This window comes from Lonchura striata, chromosome Z, assembly GCF_046129695.1.
Source record: "Lonchura striata isolate bLonStr1 chromosome Z, bLonStr1.mat, whole genome shotgun sequence".
Classification (NCBI taxonomy): domain Eukaryota; kingdom Metazoa; phylum Chordata; class Aves; order Passeriformes; family Estrildidae; genus Lonchura; species Lonchura striata.
The window spans coordinates 14,148,860-14,168,696 of record NC_134642.1 but is presented as its reverse complement, the minus strand read 5'-3'; the positions used below and the strand labels follow the sequence as shown (position 1 = coordinate 14,168,696).

General features: G+C 37.6%; 1 protein-coding gene across 6 annotated transcripts in view; it reads right to left on the bottom strand.

Annotated features, from left to right (window-relative positions):
- Nucleotides 1–2,587: 2,587 nt before the first annotated feature.
- Nucleotides 2,588–19,837, bottom strand: part of FAM169A (family with sequence similarity 169 member A) — a 37,363-nt gene continuing 20,113 nt past the window's right edge. For 3 of the 6 annotated variants that reach the window (XM_021531809.3, XM_077790143.1, XM_021531814.2), the window contains 8 exons: nt 18,478–18,657; nt 16,927–17,055; nt 12,418–12,527; nt 10,079–10,133; nt 9,594–9,732; nt 6,823–6,988; nt 5,674–5,880; nt 2,588–5,095 (listed from right to left, as the gene is read on the bottom strand). In XM_021531809.3, the coding sequence (XP_021387484.2) occupies nt 4,562–5,095; nt 5,674–5,880; nt 6,823–6,988; nt 9,594–9,732; nt 10,079–10,133; nt 12,418–12,527; nt 16,927–17,055; nt 18,478–18,657 (1,520 nt within the window). In that variant the 3' untranslated portion in view covers nt 2,588–4,561. The remainder of the gene's footprint in view (nt 5,096–5,673; nt 5,881–6,822; nt 6,989–9,593; nt 9,733–10,078; nt 10,134–12,417; nt 12,528–16,926; nt 17,056–18,477; nt 18,658–19,837) is intronic. The other 3 variants (XM_021531810.3, XM_021531812.3, XM_021531811.3) reach the window with 3 other exon arrangements.

Genomic DNA, 19,837 nt, shown 5'->3' with positions numbered 1-19,837 from the left:
CTTCCACCAGGTGTGTATACACAAGGTTAAGACCCTTCTGAGCTTTCTCTTCTCCAGGAAGACCAATTGCAGCTCCAGCTCTTCTGTCACAGATGCTTCTTCAGTCATGTTTCAGATCTGGAACTCTGGTTCCAGGAAGTCAAGCTAGCTGCTTTTGTACAATCCTTATAACTTCTCTTACAGGTTTGTACAGACATAGTAACTGTAACCATAACCTGTTACAACTATTTTATTAGTTTAACACATTGCCCCAGTCTAGACTTAGTAACTTACAAGTCTTACCAGGTATTAGTGATGAGTCATTTGAAAGTAAGACAGGGTAACAAACCAGTACTTGCTTGGAGAGAGGGCATTTTGTCAGAATACATAAACCTCCATTTATTCTTGTAAAGCAAAGTTCTTGTTGCTTTAGTCTTTGCTGGACATTAACAACATGAAGAGAATACTTTGATTTCCTACAGCTGTCTTGAAAAGCTTTACTATATATAGTGCTATAAATACATAACTTGTTGGCTGAATATCACAACTGCACTTAAGACATTTTAATGTACCACTCTCTAGGAGAGTGTGTTACAGCATTTCTAGTTGGCTTGTCTATAGCAAACTACTATATATGTTAACTACTAGTTAATAACTCCTAAGTTACATCATGTTGCAGAACTGATATAAAACAGCAGAAAGCATGCCATAATGCTCAGAAGAGCCTATTCTGCTGCTTTTTAAAATAAAATTTGATGCATAAGCTAAAGAGAATTATTTTAATTGATAAAAGGGTTTTTAATTAATAATTTTTGATTTCTTAAAAACTCCTTTGTAGATGACAGGTTGTAAAATGACTGTTTCAGTGCATTGAAACACTTTAAAATGTGCTTCCTTTGTAGCAGAAAATGACTCAAATATTAAAAGCCAAGCAAAAAATAATCACAAAATAAAAGTTTATTACTACTTCAAAACATTTCAAAAGCAGCCAAGACAGTACTAAAAAAAAAAAAAATAACACAGTAACAAGACTAAGGTACAATACTATGCAATAGCAATACATCTTTCATAAGATTTATAAACAGAGTATCACTAGTTTAGAAAACATCTAACACCACATTTGTGGAAATAAATTTAAAGTGTATCCCCATAGTAATATTTCAGAACAGTCACTTAGAAGCAAGGAAGCTGAAACTTAGGCCAATTTGTTGCTAATAGTGTCAATGATATTGTAAATTATAAATTTGATTACTGACATTTACAAAAGAAATGGTACAAAAAAGCAGCAAGTTCAGACATAGTTTGAAATAAGTTAAAGTGGTTTTGAAACAAGATGTATATACTTTCATGCGAAGGACTGTGAAACAGGAGAACAGCAAACAAGAATTCTGCATTAAATTAAAATAGACCAAGAGACAATATGGGAGAAGCAGTACAAGACGGACACTTGAACAAATATTGGATTCAAGTACAAAACCATTTACCATTTAAGTGCAAGGCTGAAGTCACAAATTAATGTTCTTTAAACTCTAATTCTAGACTAAATAAAGCTCAAAAATAATACTGCCTGCTTTCACTGTACACACATAGTTCCACAGCAAGTTGTAATAACATTTGGTACAAACTTGTATGAAGTTGATCTTTTAATCTTTCGTTGCTGGTGCAATAGGATCTTTAAAATTGTTTAAGAGTTTGATGTTAATAAGACAGTTAAAAGTCTCCAAGGTAAAGCACTCCAGTCAATATAGTTGTCAAACACATTTCCTTACATAAGTGTAACAGAATTAATAAGGTATTGAATTACTGTTCCTGTGGGACAATCAGTGCAGCAATAAATACTATTACTTAAAGTCAGAATTTTGATTTTGCTACGCTTCATTTACTGGAGAAAGATTGATGCCAAAGAAGTTGTTGTAGAAACAAAATGTGTCCTTTGGTTCAAAGTACTGCTGTGATCACTGTTAGAACAGTGTCTCATTTTTCATGACTGTACTAGTTATTGGAATTGCTAATTGTATCACAACTGCCCACATTCTGTTTGTAAAAGTCTGCTCATCAGCTATTATCCCAGGCATCCCAGATTTATAAATATATCTACTCAAGGGTATACTTGTAACATGTGAATTTAAATTCAGTATTTAAAACTGACTCGCTCAGATTACATCAGAGATTTTATTGTTCTCAGTAGAAACCAAAACTATCCTAATGTCATAATCTCATAATATGTATGTATTTATGCTGCAAACGTCTCAAAAGAAAGACACTAATTGAAATCATTCCAACTCAGCCATGAAAAGTAAAAGCCAGGTGAGTGAAATTACCTTCTCATGACCAGTTTTCCAGCCTCATTGGGAATATAAGTGAACATACATATCAAAAATCCACCTAGAAGTATTGAAATTACTGGAGTTCATAAATTAAGGAATCCTTAACTTTTTCAAAGTGGATACATTTGTATCAATTGAAGGACTTGGAAGAGGAATCTTCAGTAAAGCTTGCCCTAAAATGGAAGATGAGTTGCAGTATACTGTATACAACCACTCTATTTTAGGCCACCAATATCCTCAAAAATACCCAGTTCTTAGCAATGCAAGTGTTTTCTAGTCACTTCTTTTTTTTTTTAAACCATTAATCTCAGCAATAAAAGAGAAACCATACAGAAAATAACAAAAGTTTTCTCTTCTATGCTTTATATAAAAAGCTTTATGAGTTTGAGAAATGTTTAAGGTTCACTTGAATATGTTTACACACAATCAGGAAAGATCTTGAATATTTACCAATCATGGGGTTCATCAGGAGTATCTGTATGTACACTGATAAGATACTATAGCTACATGCAATAGTTCAAGAACCCAAATTTAACTCAGTAATCTCACACACCCTGAATCTAAAGGTAACACACACTTCTTTAAAATTGCCCTTTTTTTTCTCTAAGTTGCTCTTAAGAGATTAAAAAGGAGCATGGTACTTTATCACCTGAAAAAGAATAATATGAATGTATCTTATATAGTTAAAATATCTTATACATAAACTTTATAAGCATAAAAATCCAAAACCAGATTCTTACATTAACTTCATAAAGGGATAAGACAGCATTTCAACTATTCAAGTGAACCCTGTATTCTGTTTTTGAGACACTGCAAAAGACTAGTTCACGTATCTTGGAAAAGGCATATGCAGGATCAAGGGTGGTGTAATTTTCTGTTCTCAGAATGAGTGTTCTTTTATTTCTGAGTTTTTAGCCAACTACAAAAGTACTTGCATTTATTGTAAAGAAACACACAGCCAACTACAGCTAACTTAGGTATGTTCGACAAGTTAAATACACAGTTTGCCAAGAGAACCTCAGAGGGGAAATGAGCATGAAAGTCTGGATTTATTCCAGACTGTATCCTGTTGGCATATGGTGAATTTTGGTTGCTGCTTTTAAGAAAAGTCATCAGCTGGAAAGCTATCATCCCAGAAATTACACTCAAGTTAGAAAACAAAAGTGAGAATCAAAAGTATTTGCAAGGTATCACCCACTAACTCCTAAAGGCATAGAAGTTTGGCAAACAAGCATTTGCTGAAGTACCTAATACACTAATGAATATCACAACCACCTGGAATGTCAGTTTTCACAGGAGTCACACACCTGGGAAGACATAACATTTTAGTAGTTCCCCCACAGCACCAGCCAAGTATTTAGAAAACACAAATAATTGCTTCCATTCAGACCAAAACAAGATCAAGAGTTGTCATATCCTTTTCCTGTAATGCAACAAGGAAGCAGCTATCCACTCAACACATGCAAGTAGTTAGGAAGGCAGTTCAAATGATCCATACAGAGACTCCGTTCCATATACTTTGGAAAAACTTGGGCTTACCAAAATGCTTGCTTCGGAAGCTACAAATAGTTCCCTGTGTAGGCAACTCTTAATCTTTACTCAAGAAATCCATTAGCAGGAAGTGCTGTGGCAGACACTGCACTGCATTCTGCTGATTCAGCTGTTTCAAGTGATTCTCATGAAAGACAAGTGCTGCTCATGTTGCATTGATCTACTGAGCTACACCTTCTTGTATATTTTGCAACCTAGAGTGAAAAATCTTACATTCTTTTATCTCTTAGTCTGTGGGAAGAGAACAAGAAACAATGAAGTTTTTTTTCTTGTTCTGCTTTTCTCCACAGTAGAGAACACAAAGTTCTTAAAAAAAAAATATCTTGAGTGTTGTCCAGTGACAAAGAAGTCTATAGCAATTTAAGGGACCTTGACAGGGTCAGGATTTCACACTGCACTTTTCTTCCATGACTACCACCTCAAAGATAGAAACTATTCCCTTTAATAGCACAACTGTATTTATTCATGATGCATCCTTTATGAAGGGAGGAGACTGGCTATTTGCTTTCATACTATGACGAAGTTCAAATTCTAGTGGTTAAATTTAAAAACAAATCAAAACTTGAGGAAAGGTGATGAACCTAAGAGGAAATCCAACCCAGAATTTTAAGCATGTGTGTCCTGTGCCAGATATGGCAGTAACACCTTAATGTTTTACACAAAATAGCCTTGTTATAAATAGATAAATTACCACTATTTGATTTTTAAGCTGGCTTCCCTTTTTTCTTGGGTGGACCTTTGTAGCCTTTAGCCTTTCTTCTCAAGTTTCTCCGATCTACAATGGGTACCTCAATTTCTGCTTCCTCAGAGCTGCTGTCAGCAGCCCGCTCTGCCACTGTCTGCGTGTAATGATCTGTCTGCTCTGTAGACTCTTCTGAGGGCTCTTCCAGCTGGTTCTTCTGTGCTTCCTGCCCAGAAGGCTGCTGAAAAGAAACACCTTCAAGTTCAACCATTACCAAGGAGCTCTGACTCAAGGCAGCAGGGGCCTCCTGTGAGTTATGCCCTGCTTCCTCATTTTGATCTTCTAATGAGGAAGGGAGGTTTTCAGAAACAGATTCTTCTGCTGCTTCAGTTACTACAGAGTTGGCCAGGCCATTGTCAGAAGGCTCTTCCTTTGATGCAGAAGAAGCTGCATTTTCAGTGCTGGCCTTTTCAGATTCTTGCTGTTCTTCAGTGCCCTCCTTCTCTACTGATGTAACTTCTTCAGTCAGCATTTCTGAATCGTTTTCATTTAAAATCTATGGGTGGATGAAAACAATCAAAAGGGAAATTAGTTGAAGGTAAAATACACTGAACATCTACTGCCCCTAGCTATTAACCTCAGAGGATAGTTTGGCATTCAGCAGGTTTTTAATTCTACACACATAACTTGACAAAACAGTCCTTCTTCTAGCACAAGACTATTTTGTAACCTGCATTTCATATCCAGGGTTATTCCCTGATTTTCAAATTGTTCAAAAGAGTTGAATAATTTGAGGTACAGTAAAAGCACTCTGATATTAATCGCAAGGAAAAAAAAAATTAGACAAATACAATTATTGTTTTGCTAGCATATAATAATCTGCTTTTGCTCTATAAATAAGAAAACAGTAAAACCTGTGTTCTGAAAGCAAAGGCGTTTTAGCAGTAGTTAATTAGTTAAATGTTAGTGTATTCTCCTTATGGATTTACATCATCTGGCCTAATAATCGCTTCTCCCAATAATTTCATACAAAGTTAGGGGCTACTTTCTGTTAGTTAACAAAAGAAAAAATCCCTGCAATATAAATACACTTTGAAGGAAAAATGACTTCACATTTTGTTTCAGTTCCCTCACCTTCTCTGATTCAGTGTCTTCTGGGGGTTTTGCTGGAGCATCAAGGGTCAATGAAATGAATGGCATTACAGGTTCTTTTCCTTGATTCTCAGACAGCAATTTTGATTCACCACTTGGAACTTCATTTACTGTCTCCCCTTCAGCCATGAGTGAGGACTTACCAGTTTCTTCTGCTACCTCACCATTAAGAGGTTCTGAGGGCATTTCCTAAAAAAACAAAACAAAACAAAACAAAAACAAAAAAAAAAAAAAAAAAAAAAAAAACAAACAACAAAAAAAAAAAAAAACAAAACCACAATTTGTAAGTCAAAATTATGCCCAGCCATTGTTCCCCAGCATTACTAGATGTACATGGGATCTAAACTTGCAGCTTAATGTGACAAGCAGATAGCTCAGATATCTAGAACTGTGTGCTAAGAAGGCAGAACTTAATGCACATTAGCTAACTTAGTCAGAGTATTAGTTTGTTGTTGTCACCTGCACTAAAGCTTATCAGGAACCAAGACAAGAGGTTTTTAATGCATCTCTCATGCCTCCTGCAGCCATTCCTTGAACCCAACATGTGTAACACCCACTTTCTCATCCATCACTAAGAACATAAAACCCTTTATGTTCCTAAATTTCTGAATATTCTTTGTGCCTTGCAATGCTAGGCACAAATAATATTCAGAAATTTAAATTCAAGTTGCTAACAAGGTGAAGCTACAAGCTGTATTTAAAATTGATGAGGTAAGTTTTAAGTAGAGAAGTAAAAAGAGCCAACAGAAGTCACTGGAGCATACCAGGTACTGATGTCTTCAAAAAAATTCTTTTTTTAAATCAGAGATACTGGGTCAGATCTTGACCTTATCCCAGTTGTCTGACATTTCTTATTAGGAGAAATCAGTGAAGAAAATCAGGATGGTAGACAAGTTAGGAAGTCATCTTACTGAAGATCCTATAAACTCTATTGTTCAAAATATGTACAAAATATTCCCTGAAACTAATTCTGTACCAGCCTTAACTTCTCAGACACACTTCTTAATGAAGTATTGGTGCAAAAAATCAAAGAGCTGAGAATCACATGGAGCAAGGTAGCAAGGACTATATTTAACAGAAACTGTAGCTGTATTCCAAACTTATCTGCTATTGCTATCCCCTCCAGCTCACCTCCGTCTCACTTTGTTTCTCAGAGGGTGACACATGCATTTCCGCTTCTAATACAGACTGGTCCTCATTTTCATCAATTACTTCCTCATCCTCCTCAACAGTATCCACCTTAGGCACTTCTACTAAGTCTTCAGAGCTTTCAGATTTGTGGGCAAGAAGTTCCGGCCTGTAGCAGGTATTAAGATATATCTTTTAGATTAGTACATAATTTTGGTGATCTCAGCAGGGAAATTCTTTCATGACCAATTATGTAGTGTATGCTGGTCATAGGAAATACAAATCAAAAAACCTAAATGCATCTAAAAATGGCTAACTCCTCATTAGGAAAAAAATAGTAACAACTAGGAAAACTACTACAATTATAAAATTATATCTGTCTCACTTCCATCTTATGGGAAAGAAAGATGAAATTTCTCTAAGTTTGTTACTTTAAATTTAGAAATTTAAAATGGTGATGCATTACATATTTGAAAGCTTCAAAGGGTTAAGAAAAGCAGCAACTTCTTTTTCCCCCCATCCCCACTGTAGAAACAGTTTCAAATAATGGAATTATGAAAACAACTGTATTCATATAATCACTGAAAATATAGATATTACAAACACCATAACTGGAAAGGCAATAAAACTCAAGGCAATAAACACATCATGGGTGAATAAGTTGCCATCAGCTAGAGGTTACATTAGCAAATATCTAAAGATGAAGTGCTGATGCACTGCCCCACTACTGCAAGGTAGTAACAGTACCTCAAATTTTCAGTTCTCATTTTTGAGATTATAAAGTTTAGATGAAATGGAACTGTTACATACATACAAGCAAAGAAAAAAGTGCATGCAATAGATTCACAGGAGTCTACTTGTGGGAGGGGACTTGGGAAACTGTCCCCCCGAATTACCCTGGGAGGTGACAGGTGTGTAGTTCCCCGCCTCCCCTGTTATCAATCAGTATGTCTGTCATCCCTTGGTGCTAGAAAATTCTTTGTTCTTCATACCCCCATTGGTTCCTTCCCTGAAGCCGCTCTTTCCCCTTACCCTCATTGGTTATAACCCTGCCACTCGACCCTGACTCTGCCCCCGAAGCCTTCCTTCACTGAACGCTTCATGCCTGGACCCTCCCTCTCTTGTCCCAGTTATAATCCCGATTCCGCCCCCTGTTCGGGGCTCTCAGAGCGAGCTCCCTCCCGGAGAGGTTGTTTTCCCTTCGCTCCCTGAATTGCTGTTCCTCAATAAACCCTCCTGGAATTAAAGCCGCCTGTGAGTCGTCCCGCCTTCATAGAGGAAGATTTCATTACGCTATCCGGCTTCCGAGGACTCGGCTCTCTGACAAGCAGAGTGGTCAGAGACCAAGAAGCCCTCATCTACTTTGTGATCTCACAGTAAAGGCAGTACTGGAGGGTTTTATCCTACATGCCAGTCTTGAGATAAAAGTAGGACTCCATAGGAAAGTGCACAACAGAAGACCTGTTTCATTTGTTGGTGTGCATGGAAAGAAAATACCAAGCTCATATGGTGTTCTGATCCCTAAATTTTAGCATTCCTCTTAGCTCTGCTTAAAAACACCATGTAACAGATCTTGTGTAACAGCAATATCTCATTGCCTTAATTTTGCAAGGCCCAAAATTTGACATTCGGTAGCAGGTTAGTCCTCTCACACACAAACTAGCCGATTATTAGAAGTAACAGTGTTTCTTAAAGCTGTGGTAGCATCAAGTGTGCCACTTGACCTGTTTGAACCAGCAGTGCACTGACAGTGCAGCACAGCAACACAATATTTGTAATTCCACAGAGCAATTTAAACACAAAAATTAAGCACCACCTAGTGGAAAGCCTCAACTGCACAAAGAAAATCCTCACAACTAATTCTGTTTAAAGAAGGCCTATGTCACAAGCTTGAGTGCTTTCCTAGAAAATAATCAAGTTATCTTCAGTTTGTCAGAAGAGGCTTTAGGGGTTGAAGTGAGTTTCTTTGGAAGAGAATGAGAGGGAGACATACACATGGAGCAGGCTGGGGTGGGAAGTGTGTCTATGAGGGAGGAAGGGGCTTTTTATTTACTTAAAATAGATATTCTGAATGGGAAGCCAGTACAAATTATTACTCCAAGTCCTGTCCTGTAAGCACTGATATGGCACAGAAGTCATACTACTCTTCACATCCACAGCTGATGGTTGTTGTTACACAGGTTAACATCATGCAAACTGGAAATGGTTTTGGGTTCTTTTCAGGACATTAAATCAGATATTATGGTTTAAAATACTATCTGAGCAAAGGGCTTTCCTTTGAAGACATGGCTCCCTATAACACTTATTAGCTGACAAGCAGTAACCAGCTCCCCAGCTGAACAGTCAGACTGTATTTTACTGCAATATATCAACTGTAACAAGAAATGGGGAAGGGATATCTCCTCAAAGACCACACAGATTATTATGGATATAAGTCCAGATATATTATCTCAAGAAACTGTGCTGTGAATACAAATATTTTTACACTTGTACAGATTCAGTTAAAATTCTCATCCTTTATTCTTTTACTATTATTTCTAGTTTCTACTGAGCTTTCACAGCTACTACATTTTGGTGCAACCACTCTTCAAATGATGTCTCACTTTTCTTTCTTCCCAGCTTGCATTAGACTTTACTTTTAGTAATTTTAAAACCAAGCAAGTAGAGTAGGGAGAAAGGAGAAGAAATACCAGTTGCACACCCTAAGACACTAATGTAGTTCATGGCTGTCCAAGCAACAAAATAAGAAATCAGTAAAAATGGGCTCCTGGTACCTGCTTTTGGACATTTGAAGAGCATTTTCCTCATCTCGTTGGGGAGTTTCAAGTCCAGGTTCCTGTCTATTTTTATTTAGCCTCTGACGTTTCAAATGACTGCTTCGTGTCCAGATGGAAACATGAGTTGCATTAGGGTCTTAGGAGAACAACACAAAAAAAATCAAGTGAACAAATTCAGTCTAAGATCTACATATGACCTCCCCACCCAAAATAGCTCATGAAAGAAATTGAGTGCCACTAAAACAGCATTTCGTTGTGGTACTTTTTTTCTGAATAGTATCTTTACCAAGACTCATAACAATTTTATCTGAATTCCTCTAAAAGGTATATGAGTTGAATCTCAGCACCTTAGAGGAAAGCATGGTTTTATATCAATTTTACAGATGAATATGGAAATAATAAATGAATGGAAAGCTGCAAAATAGCCTGCAAAACTATCCACCTAGAGTAATTGTAACACTGATAATCAAGGTTATTTTTACCTTCAGATGTGCTTGCATGGACATCTGTTGATTCTTTACCTTTTTGAGAGTCAGCCTGTGGAAAAAAAGCAAAGCTAATGTTATTCTAAAATTTTCTGAATTTACTAAACTACCTTCATCATCCCACCTATGGTTGCACCTTTCTAAAGCACTATTTCATACCAATGATCCTACCAAAAAATGGCTAAAATAATTCTTAATTTATAGCTAGGTCTTCTGTCTGTTAAAAAATTTAACATTTTTTAAAAGTTATCTTTATGTCATGGATGACTGGCTTTTCTGTGTTTTACTTCTGGCCTCAATGTAGAAGACAAGATTTGAAAGTGACCTGTCATTATAGACAATACTACCAAGATGTTTTCCTAACAGTTCTGCTTATAACAAGTGTCGACACAATTCAATTATAGGAGCCTCTTTCTGTTTGCTTCCCATTTCTGTATAAACCCAAGGGACTACACTGCAATGGCTGGCAAAATTTAATTGCAAAGTCTTATTTTAATACTTGTATCCTGTTCTATAGTTTTATTTTTATCATAACATCCAACAAAATATGGCAACCCATGTAAAACATAAAAAAAGCCAGAACTCAGTTATTTGTCAATAATGCAGTTTACATGCACAGTCAGCACAAGAGGCTGCTTAGCTCCCTCTCCCTAGAGCTTTTTTGGTCTCCTGGTTCTCCACACCATCCCAATACCTTAATTATTTTCTGCAAGTTAGACGAGGATTCAGCACTTAATACAATAAAGTGAGTACAAGCTGTACACATTAAAATAAAATTATGCACATTGTTTTTTCTTAGCTGCTAGTAATAATCTGGAACAGCAATTACCAGCATCCTGGTCCACTCTTCCAGTCTCACTTCCAATACTGTGGAAGAAGGCTTGCAAAAAGTGGCCATGTCTACATTTGGCTATTTCAAGTAGTTTCAAGTGAGTACTAAATAAATAAGAATTTGTAAACTAACAATAAATTATTCTAGAATAAAAATGCACAAAATGCACTAAGTGAAAGGTAAAAATTAAAGTGTGGAGATGTTTTTTCATGGTTTGGGGGAAGGTGAGGATTTTTATTTCCTTAGATGGTCAAACAATTTTCAAACCATTGCAGAACTGCTTATAGATAGTGCAGATGACAATTTAGAGCTGCCAGCTGTTTTGCCAAGCTATGAGGAGTTGGGGCACTTTGGTATCTACTGTCTTATCTGCTGGAAATGGGCAAGAAGCAGGGCTTGATTTCTTAATTCATAGCAACAAAAACCAAAAGAATGACTATCAGTCTTCTTTTTTCTCCAGGTATATCCATATTGATCTATAACCAAAATGTGTAAGTTTTTTGATAATTTTACTGATATGATCATTATTGGAATCTATCTAAAACTCTGAGATGAGGGTAGGGACACTGTTAAAAATGAAAGACAACTAAGAGTTACTGCTTCCAGTCATTGAGAGATTAAAAACATCACTACTTTTTTGTCAATTTTGCTTTGGGAAATACTCATTTTCTCAACTGGGAAAACTTGACTTAAATTCCAAATCTAAAGTTTAAATATTAATATCTGAGAGTATTGATTTAGCCAGTATTTCCTATTTTTAATTAAAGCACTGACCGCTATGAAAGCATGGTTGTGCCAATAACACAGACGGACCTTAAAGCATGCAAATTCATGCTTGATAGTATTTGGAGCTATGAATGATTGACAAGCACATTCTATGTGGCTTCAGAACAGAAATGAAATAAAGGAAGAGCTTCATAATATTTAATGACCCAAACATGTTCATGACCACATGTCCATGAGCAGCTGTAATCTGGCTACTGTACCAAATTTTGCATGTATCAAATACATGCAAAGAAAGCTGCGGTCTTTTTGTATGTCTAACTCTCCATGCAAACTTAACATCAGCCATCGTATTGAACTGTGACATGGATATGTACTTCTAAAAACACTCTAAACAGCTTAATCTCAGAGGCAGTTGAAATACTCTCCTTTAATCTGCTGGTAAATGGCTCAAACTGCAGACCCTGACAGCTGTGGCACAGACTCTCTATATGCATGGGGAAAATCTACCTGCCCAGAAAAAAACCAACAAAAAAGCCAAAACCAAAAATCAAACTAAAAACAAACCAAAAAACAAATAAACCAAAACAAAAAACCTACCAACCCATCTTAGACGTTAGCATTACATTACTGGGAAGCATTACATCCACACAAAGTAACAAAGCTATTTATCTTTTATATACATTATGACAAATTCATGTGTAATGATATGGGCAAAAATGATTTCTCTGTTTTTCCAGTAACAATACACTCAAAAAAAAAGAGGCAACAGACTACCCACACTTAGTTGTGTTTCTACCTCAGTCCTTGGTCCACCTGCTTCAGATACTGCAGACTGACAAAAATTGTCCTCCGCTTGCAAACTCTTATTTTCCTTCTTTGAGGTTTCTGCTGTGAAGATTTAAAAGAGTAAACAGAGAAAGATAATTTAGTACCTTTATATAACAACAGTTTGTCCTGCTTTCAGGGATTTCAGAGTTACTTTTCTTTCTAATAGCTCATACGGTGCTCTGTCTGGAATTTAGTATGAGATAACACATTGATGTTTTAATTGTGCTGAATGGGGGCTTTTCACTCTAATTCAAGGACTTTTCACTTCCTTATGCTGAATGAGCAGGGTGCAGGTGCACAAGAAGCTGGGGACAAGATACAGCCAGGAGAACTGACCAAAGAAATATTCCATACCACATTGTTAAGTCCAGTGCATAAATTGGGAGGGGCTAATCACTGCAACTGCATTGTGTATCAGTTCTCTCTCTTGGGTTTCATTTTTCTGGTTTTGTTGTCTCCCTTCCCATTATGATTATTGTTATATTATGCTTCTGTTTAATTTGATTTCAATTATTAAACTGTTCCTGTCTCAATCCAGAGGTTTTACACTTTTTTCAGATTATCCTCCCCACTCCACTAAGGTGGGGGACAAGTAGATGTGTGGCACTTAGTTGCTTGTCAAGTGTGAAGGAAAGGCCTTCAACGAAGACATTCCATGTCACCCAGGCAAGTGGACCACCATGGACAGAGAGGACAGAGAGGTGTCTAGTACCTGAAGGAGCTACCTGTGTTAGAGATGATTTGTTGTGAGCCAAAGAATGTGCAGTCACATACAGATCCCAATGCACTTAATCCACATGGTAGATACTTGTATATGTAGCACACCATCATCGGGTGTGCATGGGCACTAATGACCTAGAGAGATGAAGAAGTATCCACGGTGGATGATGTGGTTTGCTAATTCTGGGAATACAAAGAAAATATCTCTTCCCACCTATGGAAGTTGCCTCTCAGTTGTGAAAAAATCTATTCAAAAAGTATGAAAAACAGCTCCAGGAGTTACAGAAATAAAAAGCAGACAGCTTCTACTCCCCACTTGTACAGACAAGTATCACAGCTATTAAGAGAGCATTCTTTTGCTCAAAAAAGAGGATAAAGGGTAAACACCATGGTTTTTAAAATTCTGTTGCCACAGAAAGGATATGAAAAAATGAGATGGAAAATCCATCTCCACCCTAGAGGCATGAACTGCAAGGAGAAACAATCACAAATGTGGATTCTTCCAGGAAAATTGCTGCTCCAGTCTCCAGTAGGCAATTCCCCAGACAGAACAGAATGGCTAATCTTACCCCTGATTTTGTGGTAAAGAATTCTAATCCTTTTTCACAAGAAGTGGGTGGAAAATTCTATATCCAGTACTAAAGGGCCCTCCGTTCTGTCAATGGCAGAAGACAGTCAGTTAAGTTCACTGGAATGTGAGGATCCAGTAGCCTAGAATGTTAAACCCACAAGAGTATAAGGCTCTAATAGACATTAGTGCACAGTGCCATAATGCCATCATGCTATAGAGGGCAATAATCCATTTGTAGTTCTGGAGTGGCAGGGAGGTCCCAACATCTGATAATGGAGGCTGAGACTAGCCTGACTGGGAATGAGTGGCAAAAGCATGTCACTGACTGGCCCAGAGACTCTGCATCTTTAACACCGGCCATTTCAGAAAAGGATATTTCAGGGACCCAAAAGGGTAGCATTCGGCTTTCTCTACAGCTACCTTGGAGATACGGGAAATTAGGCATCTGTCTGCCTGGCATTTTTTCTCAGAGGACCCTTCTGCTGCGCAGCTGTTGAAGAATAACAGGTGCCAGTCACTACCACAATGGTGCACCAGCAGAAATGCTGCACCATGTAGATTGTCCAGGAATCTTGAAAGTGTCAGGGACTGGAAATATTTTGGAATATCACTAGATGAGGTGACCCATACTGAAGAGGACACATTGTGTAATAAATTACCAGAAAATGAGAAGAAATATGCCTTATATACTGATTGTTCTGTCACATTGATTGTTCTGTCACATCCTGTCAGAAAGCGTCAGAGATCAAGTCTCCTACAAGTTGCTGAAGGTGAATCAAGTGAGTTTGCAGAAGTGAAGGCCATCCAGCTGGCTTTAGACATTGCTGAATGAGGAAAATGACCAATATTTTAGCTCTATACCAACTTCTGTAGTTGCAAATGCCCTGTGGGGTGGTAGCAGTGATGGAAGCAGAGTAACTGGCAGCAAAAAGGTAAGGCCATCTAAGCTGTCACATTGTGACAAGATCCTGCTGTCTAGGTGGAGGACTTGGTTGTGAAAGTACCTTTCATGGAGACTGATCAACCAAGAAATGGGCCATAGAGGAACATCAGAACAACCAGAAAGTGCATCAGGCTGCTAAGATTGAAGCAGCTCAGGTGGATCAGAATTGTCAATATAAGGGAAAATTATTTCTACCTTGGTCCACCCATGACATCTCAGACAATCAAGGATGACTAATTATATGTGGACACATGATCCAGGGGTGGACTCAACCATGGACACAATTGCACAGATTATCCATGAATGTGAAACATGCACTGCAATTAAACAGGTCAAGTTAAAGCCTCTCTACTATGGAGAATGACAACTGATATAGAAATATGGGGAGACTGGGCAGACAGACTATATCACACTCCCCCAAAGCTCCAGGGAAAAATGTCATGTGCTTATAATGGTGGAAGCAGCACCTACAGAGGAGAGAACATAGCCTGAACTCCATGCCACCATCAGGAAGAGTGGGCCTTAAGAAGAAAACCTTAAGAAGATGAGAGTATCCCAGAAATTCCAAAATGAGGGAGTGAGATTAATTTCTTAAACAGCATCATAGACAACTGGGGCAAAGACCATGGCATTGAGTGGGACTATCACATTCTCTGACATGCACCAGCCTCCAGAAAAATAAAATGATACAACAGGCTGTTACCCATTTATCCTGGAGCATTGGGTGGCAGGACCTTCAAACATTGGGACACACATTTAACAGAAGTCACCTGTTAAGTAAACACTAGGAAATCTGACAGTCAGACTGACACAGCAGAATCCAAACTTCCACACATTGAAAAGGACAAATTTCCTGTAATGTGCATAAACATGCAGAGGGAAATAGTCTGGGTTATTCCTGCTTCATGAAAAGGCAAAATAATTTGTGGAATAGAGTTTGCTCAAGCACTTTCTACTTAGCAGGTAATACAGGAATATGGGAAAGTCCATTGCATTCCTTACGGGGATTAGACTTTGGGTGCAAGTAGCCAATAAATTAAATTGCATGATCTTAATTGCCATATAACACTTTATACTGTCTCTTTCATGGTTATATTCCTATCACTGAACTGGGTACCTCACAGCACTTGTTTTCACCATTCTGAATTTGAGGATCAGAACCCAAGTCCCATTCAATTGCCATATCAAAGGTATTACAGTAAAAATCACCCAGGACCAATAAAGAATAATTAATTTTGTGAAATCAAACAAGTGCAGTGGTGACAGAAGCACAACTGGCTCCAGCATGCCAAAATCCAACTTGATACAACATCTTTTCTGCCCTGAAAGACTGTTACAACAGATGGAGCTCAAAGTCATGGACTAAAGGAACTCAACAGACGTTTTAGAGGGATGGCCCATAGACTAATGCAATGATACATGTATGTGATGCGTGTGTATGTATCAGAAGACAGGAAAGGTAATGGGGTACTGCGAAGAACAGAACCTGGATATGACATAAAAGATACAAAAAATAAAGCATGAATATCATTCCACTTTCAGGAGGGATAGAATTAATTTTTTTTCATAGTAGCTGTCACAGTGCTGCATTTTGAATTCAGAGGGAGAATAATGTTGATAACACACTATTTTCATTGCTGCTGAGTAGTGTTTACTCTTTGTGAAGGACTTTTCAGTTTCCCATGTTTTGCAGTGACCAGGTGCACAGGAAGATGGGAGGGACCATAGCTAGAGCAGCTGACCTGAACTGGCCACAGGGATATTCCGCCACAGAACATCATGTTCAGTATATGAACTGGGGACAGCTGGCTAGAATGGGCTGCTTGGCAATTGCCTCAGCATCTTATCAGCAGGTAGTGAGCAACTACACTGTGCACCACTTCTCTCTCTTGGGTTTTATCTGCTTTTGTCTCCCTTTTCATTATCATATTTTATCTTATTTTTAATTATTTAACTGTTCTAATCTCAACCAGAGATTTTACATTTTTTTTCACACTCTTCCTCCCACCTCACTGGGGGAGAAGAGGGTGAACAAGCAGCAGAATTGCACTTAGCTGCCAACTGGGGTTAAAATATGACACCATTCCAAATGTGATCTCAAAAGTCTTAGGACAAATAGAAATTTTTCTGCTAGTTTCTACACAGTGTTCACAGAAGTCACTCTTGTACAGTATTTGTTCAACATTTACAAACTGTCAGAAAACAACAAAACAAAGCGTACTTACCTGCCATTTTGAGATTTTCCATTTGCATTATAGACATAATAGACTTTCTCTGGAACCAATCTCCTCCTCCCTCCACTTGCCACAAAAGGTTTTTATCCCCAGGATACTTCTCAAGGTACTGCTTACAAGCTGAGAAAACACGAGAAAAAACACTATATTATAGGTACTAAATACTCAGCTATACCTCAGTTTTTAAAGTTTATCTGCAATCAAATTATTTTGCAATCTACCATCATACATAAATAACAACAGAAATAACTGTTTAACAAAATAGTATAGTCTGAAATAAACTTTGCTTTACCCTACACATCTTTCTTAATTAACCCTTTCTCAATATAGGTTTAAATACTTTCCATTATTATCTCAAATTGTACACAAAATGAATGGGATTTTCTATTCCTAGACCCACTTGACATTTTTGCAATTTCACTAGTTACTGTTCCTGCCAACTATAAAACCCAACTCAGGACAGAAGGGTTCTTAAGCAGAGGATGTGATTGAGTGCTTTTTGTCACTGCACACTCTAGTAGGCACCTGTGACAAGCACTCTCTGGGAGTGTTAACATGTTACCATTGAATGGTTAATCACTGTTCACTTCCAGAATATTTTCTGTGCTACTGTCCTTCCATCTCTTTTCTCTCTATACCTGTATCAAACATACAGATGAAGAGGAATGCATACTTTGACATTATTCATTGGTCTTTGCTTGAAAAAGCTACCATTTTTCACCTGGTTCACTACAGATACACAATTTTAGAGCACAAGATCCCCACTGTGTCCTTTCTTGACTACAAAAATGAATTAGTCATTAAATTCTGCTCAATTAATTTTCTTCATTGTAGAGTAACAAATCAGGTCTTATCAGACCCAGTGACAGACTGTGGTGCTTGGAAAAACAGCACATTTCTACTGGTTTAGAAGGCCAGATAAAAACATTCATAGAAGGAGCCCTGCAAATGGCCTAAGAAGGAACATGCCTTGAGAAATAGGGCAAAAGAAATGTGCTTCTTGTCTGAACACAGTCCCAAGAACATAGTTTCCAGAATCCATGTAATTTCCTGCATAACATAGTCCTCTTAGGCTGCTAATGGATCAACCATATATGTTTTCCTTGTATTTTAGAACTATGCCTTCTGATAGGCAAGTTAAAGCAGAGCCTATTATGTCCTCTCCATCACAAGTTCAGAGAAAGCATGAATTCAACAACTTCGTGGGGTTTAGGTGTGAGCAAGGAAAAGGTGCTACAAGGCAAATAGACATTAGATCCCGCACAGAAAAACCTTAGCCCATGCTACAGGTGGGGAAACAGGACAGTAGTAAACTTCACAGCAGCAGAAAGCCAACAGAGTTCAAATAATCTACTTTTACATAGAGAATTAAAAATTGAAGCAGGAACTCCTTCATCTTACACAAATCACCAAAGTGGAGGCTAAAAATTTAATGTAGAACATGAGGATGAGGCCACAAATATGGAGGTTGAATGACAGTACTCATTTGGACATGAAAAGAAACCACCAAGACAATTAGAAGAAAAGAATTAAAGAGCTTGCCTGTATACATGACAGATGACAGTGGATATTGTAGGCCAAGAGGCTCTTCAGCAAAGGAATCCACAAAGTCTTCCAACATTATTAACCCAGAGTCTTTCCCACGATGTTTCTTTCTAACAAACATTGTGTCTAGCACTGGCAACTTATACTTCTGATCAAGAAGAGAGCTACAAGCACTTCCTGAAATAATCAGAGGGAAAAAATATCCATCAGTATGGATGGCATAACTGCATGCTGACTGACATGCTTCTGCATGGATTTCACCATATGTAAATAAAGACTTTTATAAGTTATAAAAATTCCAAACTATATAATAGCAAGTAAAAGTAACTAAAGTTATAAAAATAATTTATAACTTTATTAAAAATAAATAATTTATATTAGTAATCTATTAAATTTTTTGAGCAAGCTTCATAAGGTTTCCAAGATACATTAATAGAATAATGTAACGGAAAGTCTGCATTACCAGAAAAGAATAGACAAGACAGAGAGGAAAGACTCACTTTGAAATCTCATTATACAGTTTTATATGAAAACTAGTAAAAATGGAGCTGAAAGATGGAGGAGGGGACAGCAGAAAACAAAATTATTTAATTATTTTATGCTGATTACATGACTTCTCAGGACAAACTTGAAAAGCAATTCAGTTCTTGTTTAAAGACTGAAACAATTATTCCAATTTTTAAAATGAAGACACAATAAAATGCTAGGACATTTCACACTGAAATTCTCCCATAAACAATATATTATCCTAAATTAAACAAATATGGAACAGATGGTGACAACACACAAATACTTCAGCATCAGAGGATTCCAAGGATAGCTATGGACTCAGCAGTGAGAAAAGGATGGCATTATAATGGCATTAAGACAGTCCATTAATAGCCAATTCATTTTCAGGTCATTCAGTGAATCTGTGAACCATGGCAAAGAGTTGCCCTCTTCTCTAACAAGGCCAATGAGAAACAAAATTGTCTATACAATCCAGCTAGTCTTTGCAACCTTGTATTGTTTCCAACCTATGAACATACTTATCTTTGGACCAGGAAATTAATCAGAGGGCTGGAGCACTGCTCACATGAGGAAAGCTGGGGTTGTTCAGCCTGAAGAAGAGAAGGCTCTGGGGTGACCTAACTGTGGCCTTTCAGCATTTGAAAGGAGTCTACAAGAAAACTGAAGAGGGACTTTTTAAAAGGTCATAGGATAATGGACACTAGCCTTAAGCCATGGGAGGATTGGATGTTAGGAAGAAATATTTTACTGTGAGGGTGGTGAGGCTCTGGGACAGGTTGCTCAAAGAAGGTGTGAATGCTCCATCCCTGAAAGGGGATGTTCAAACTATGAAGCTGTGAGTATCCCC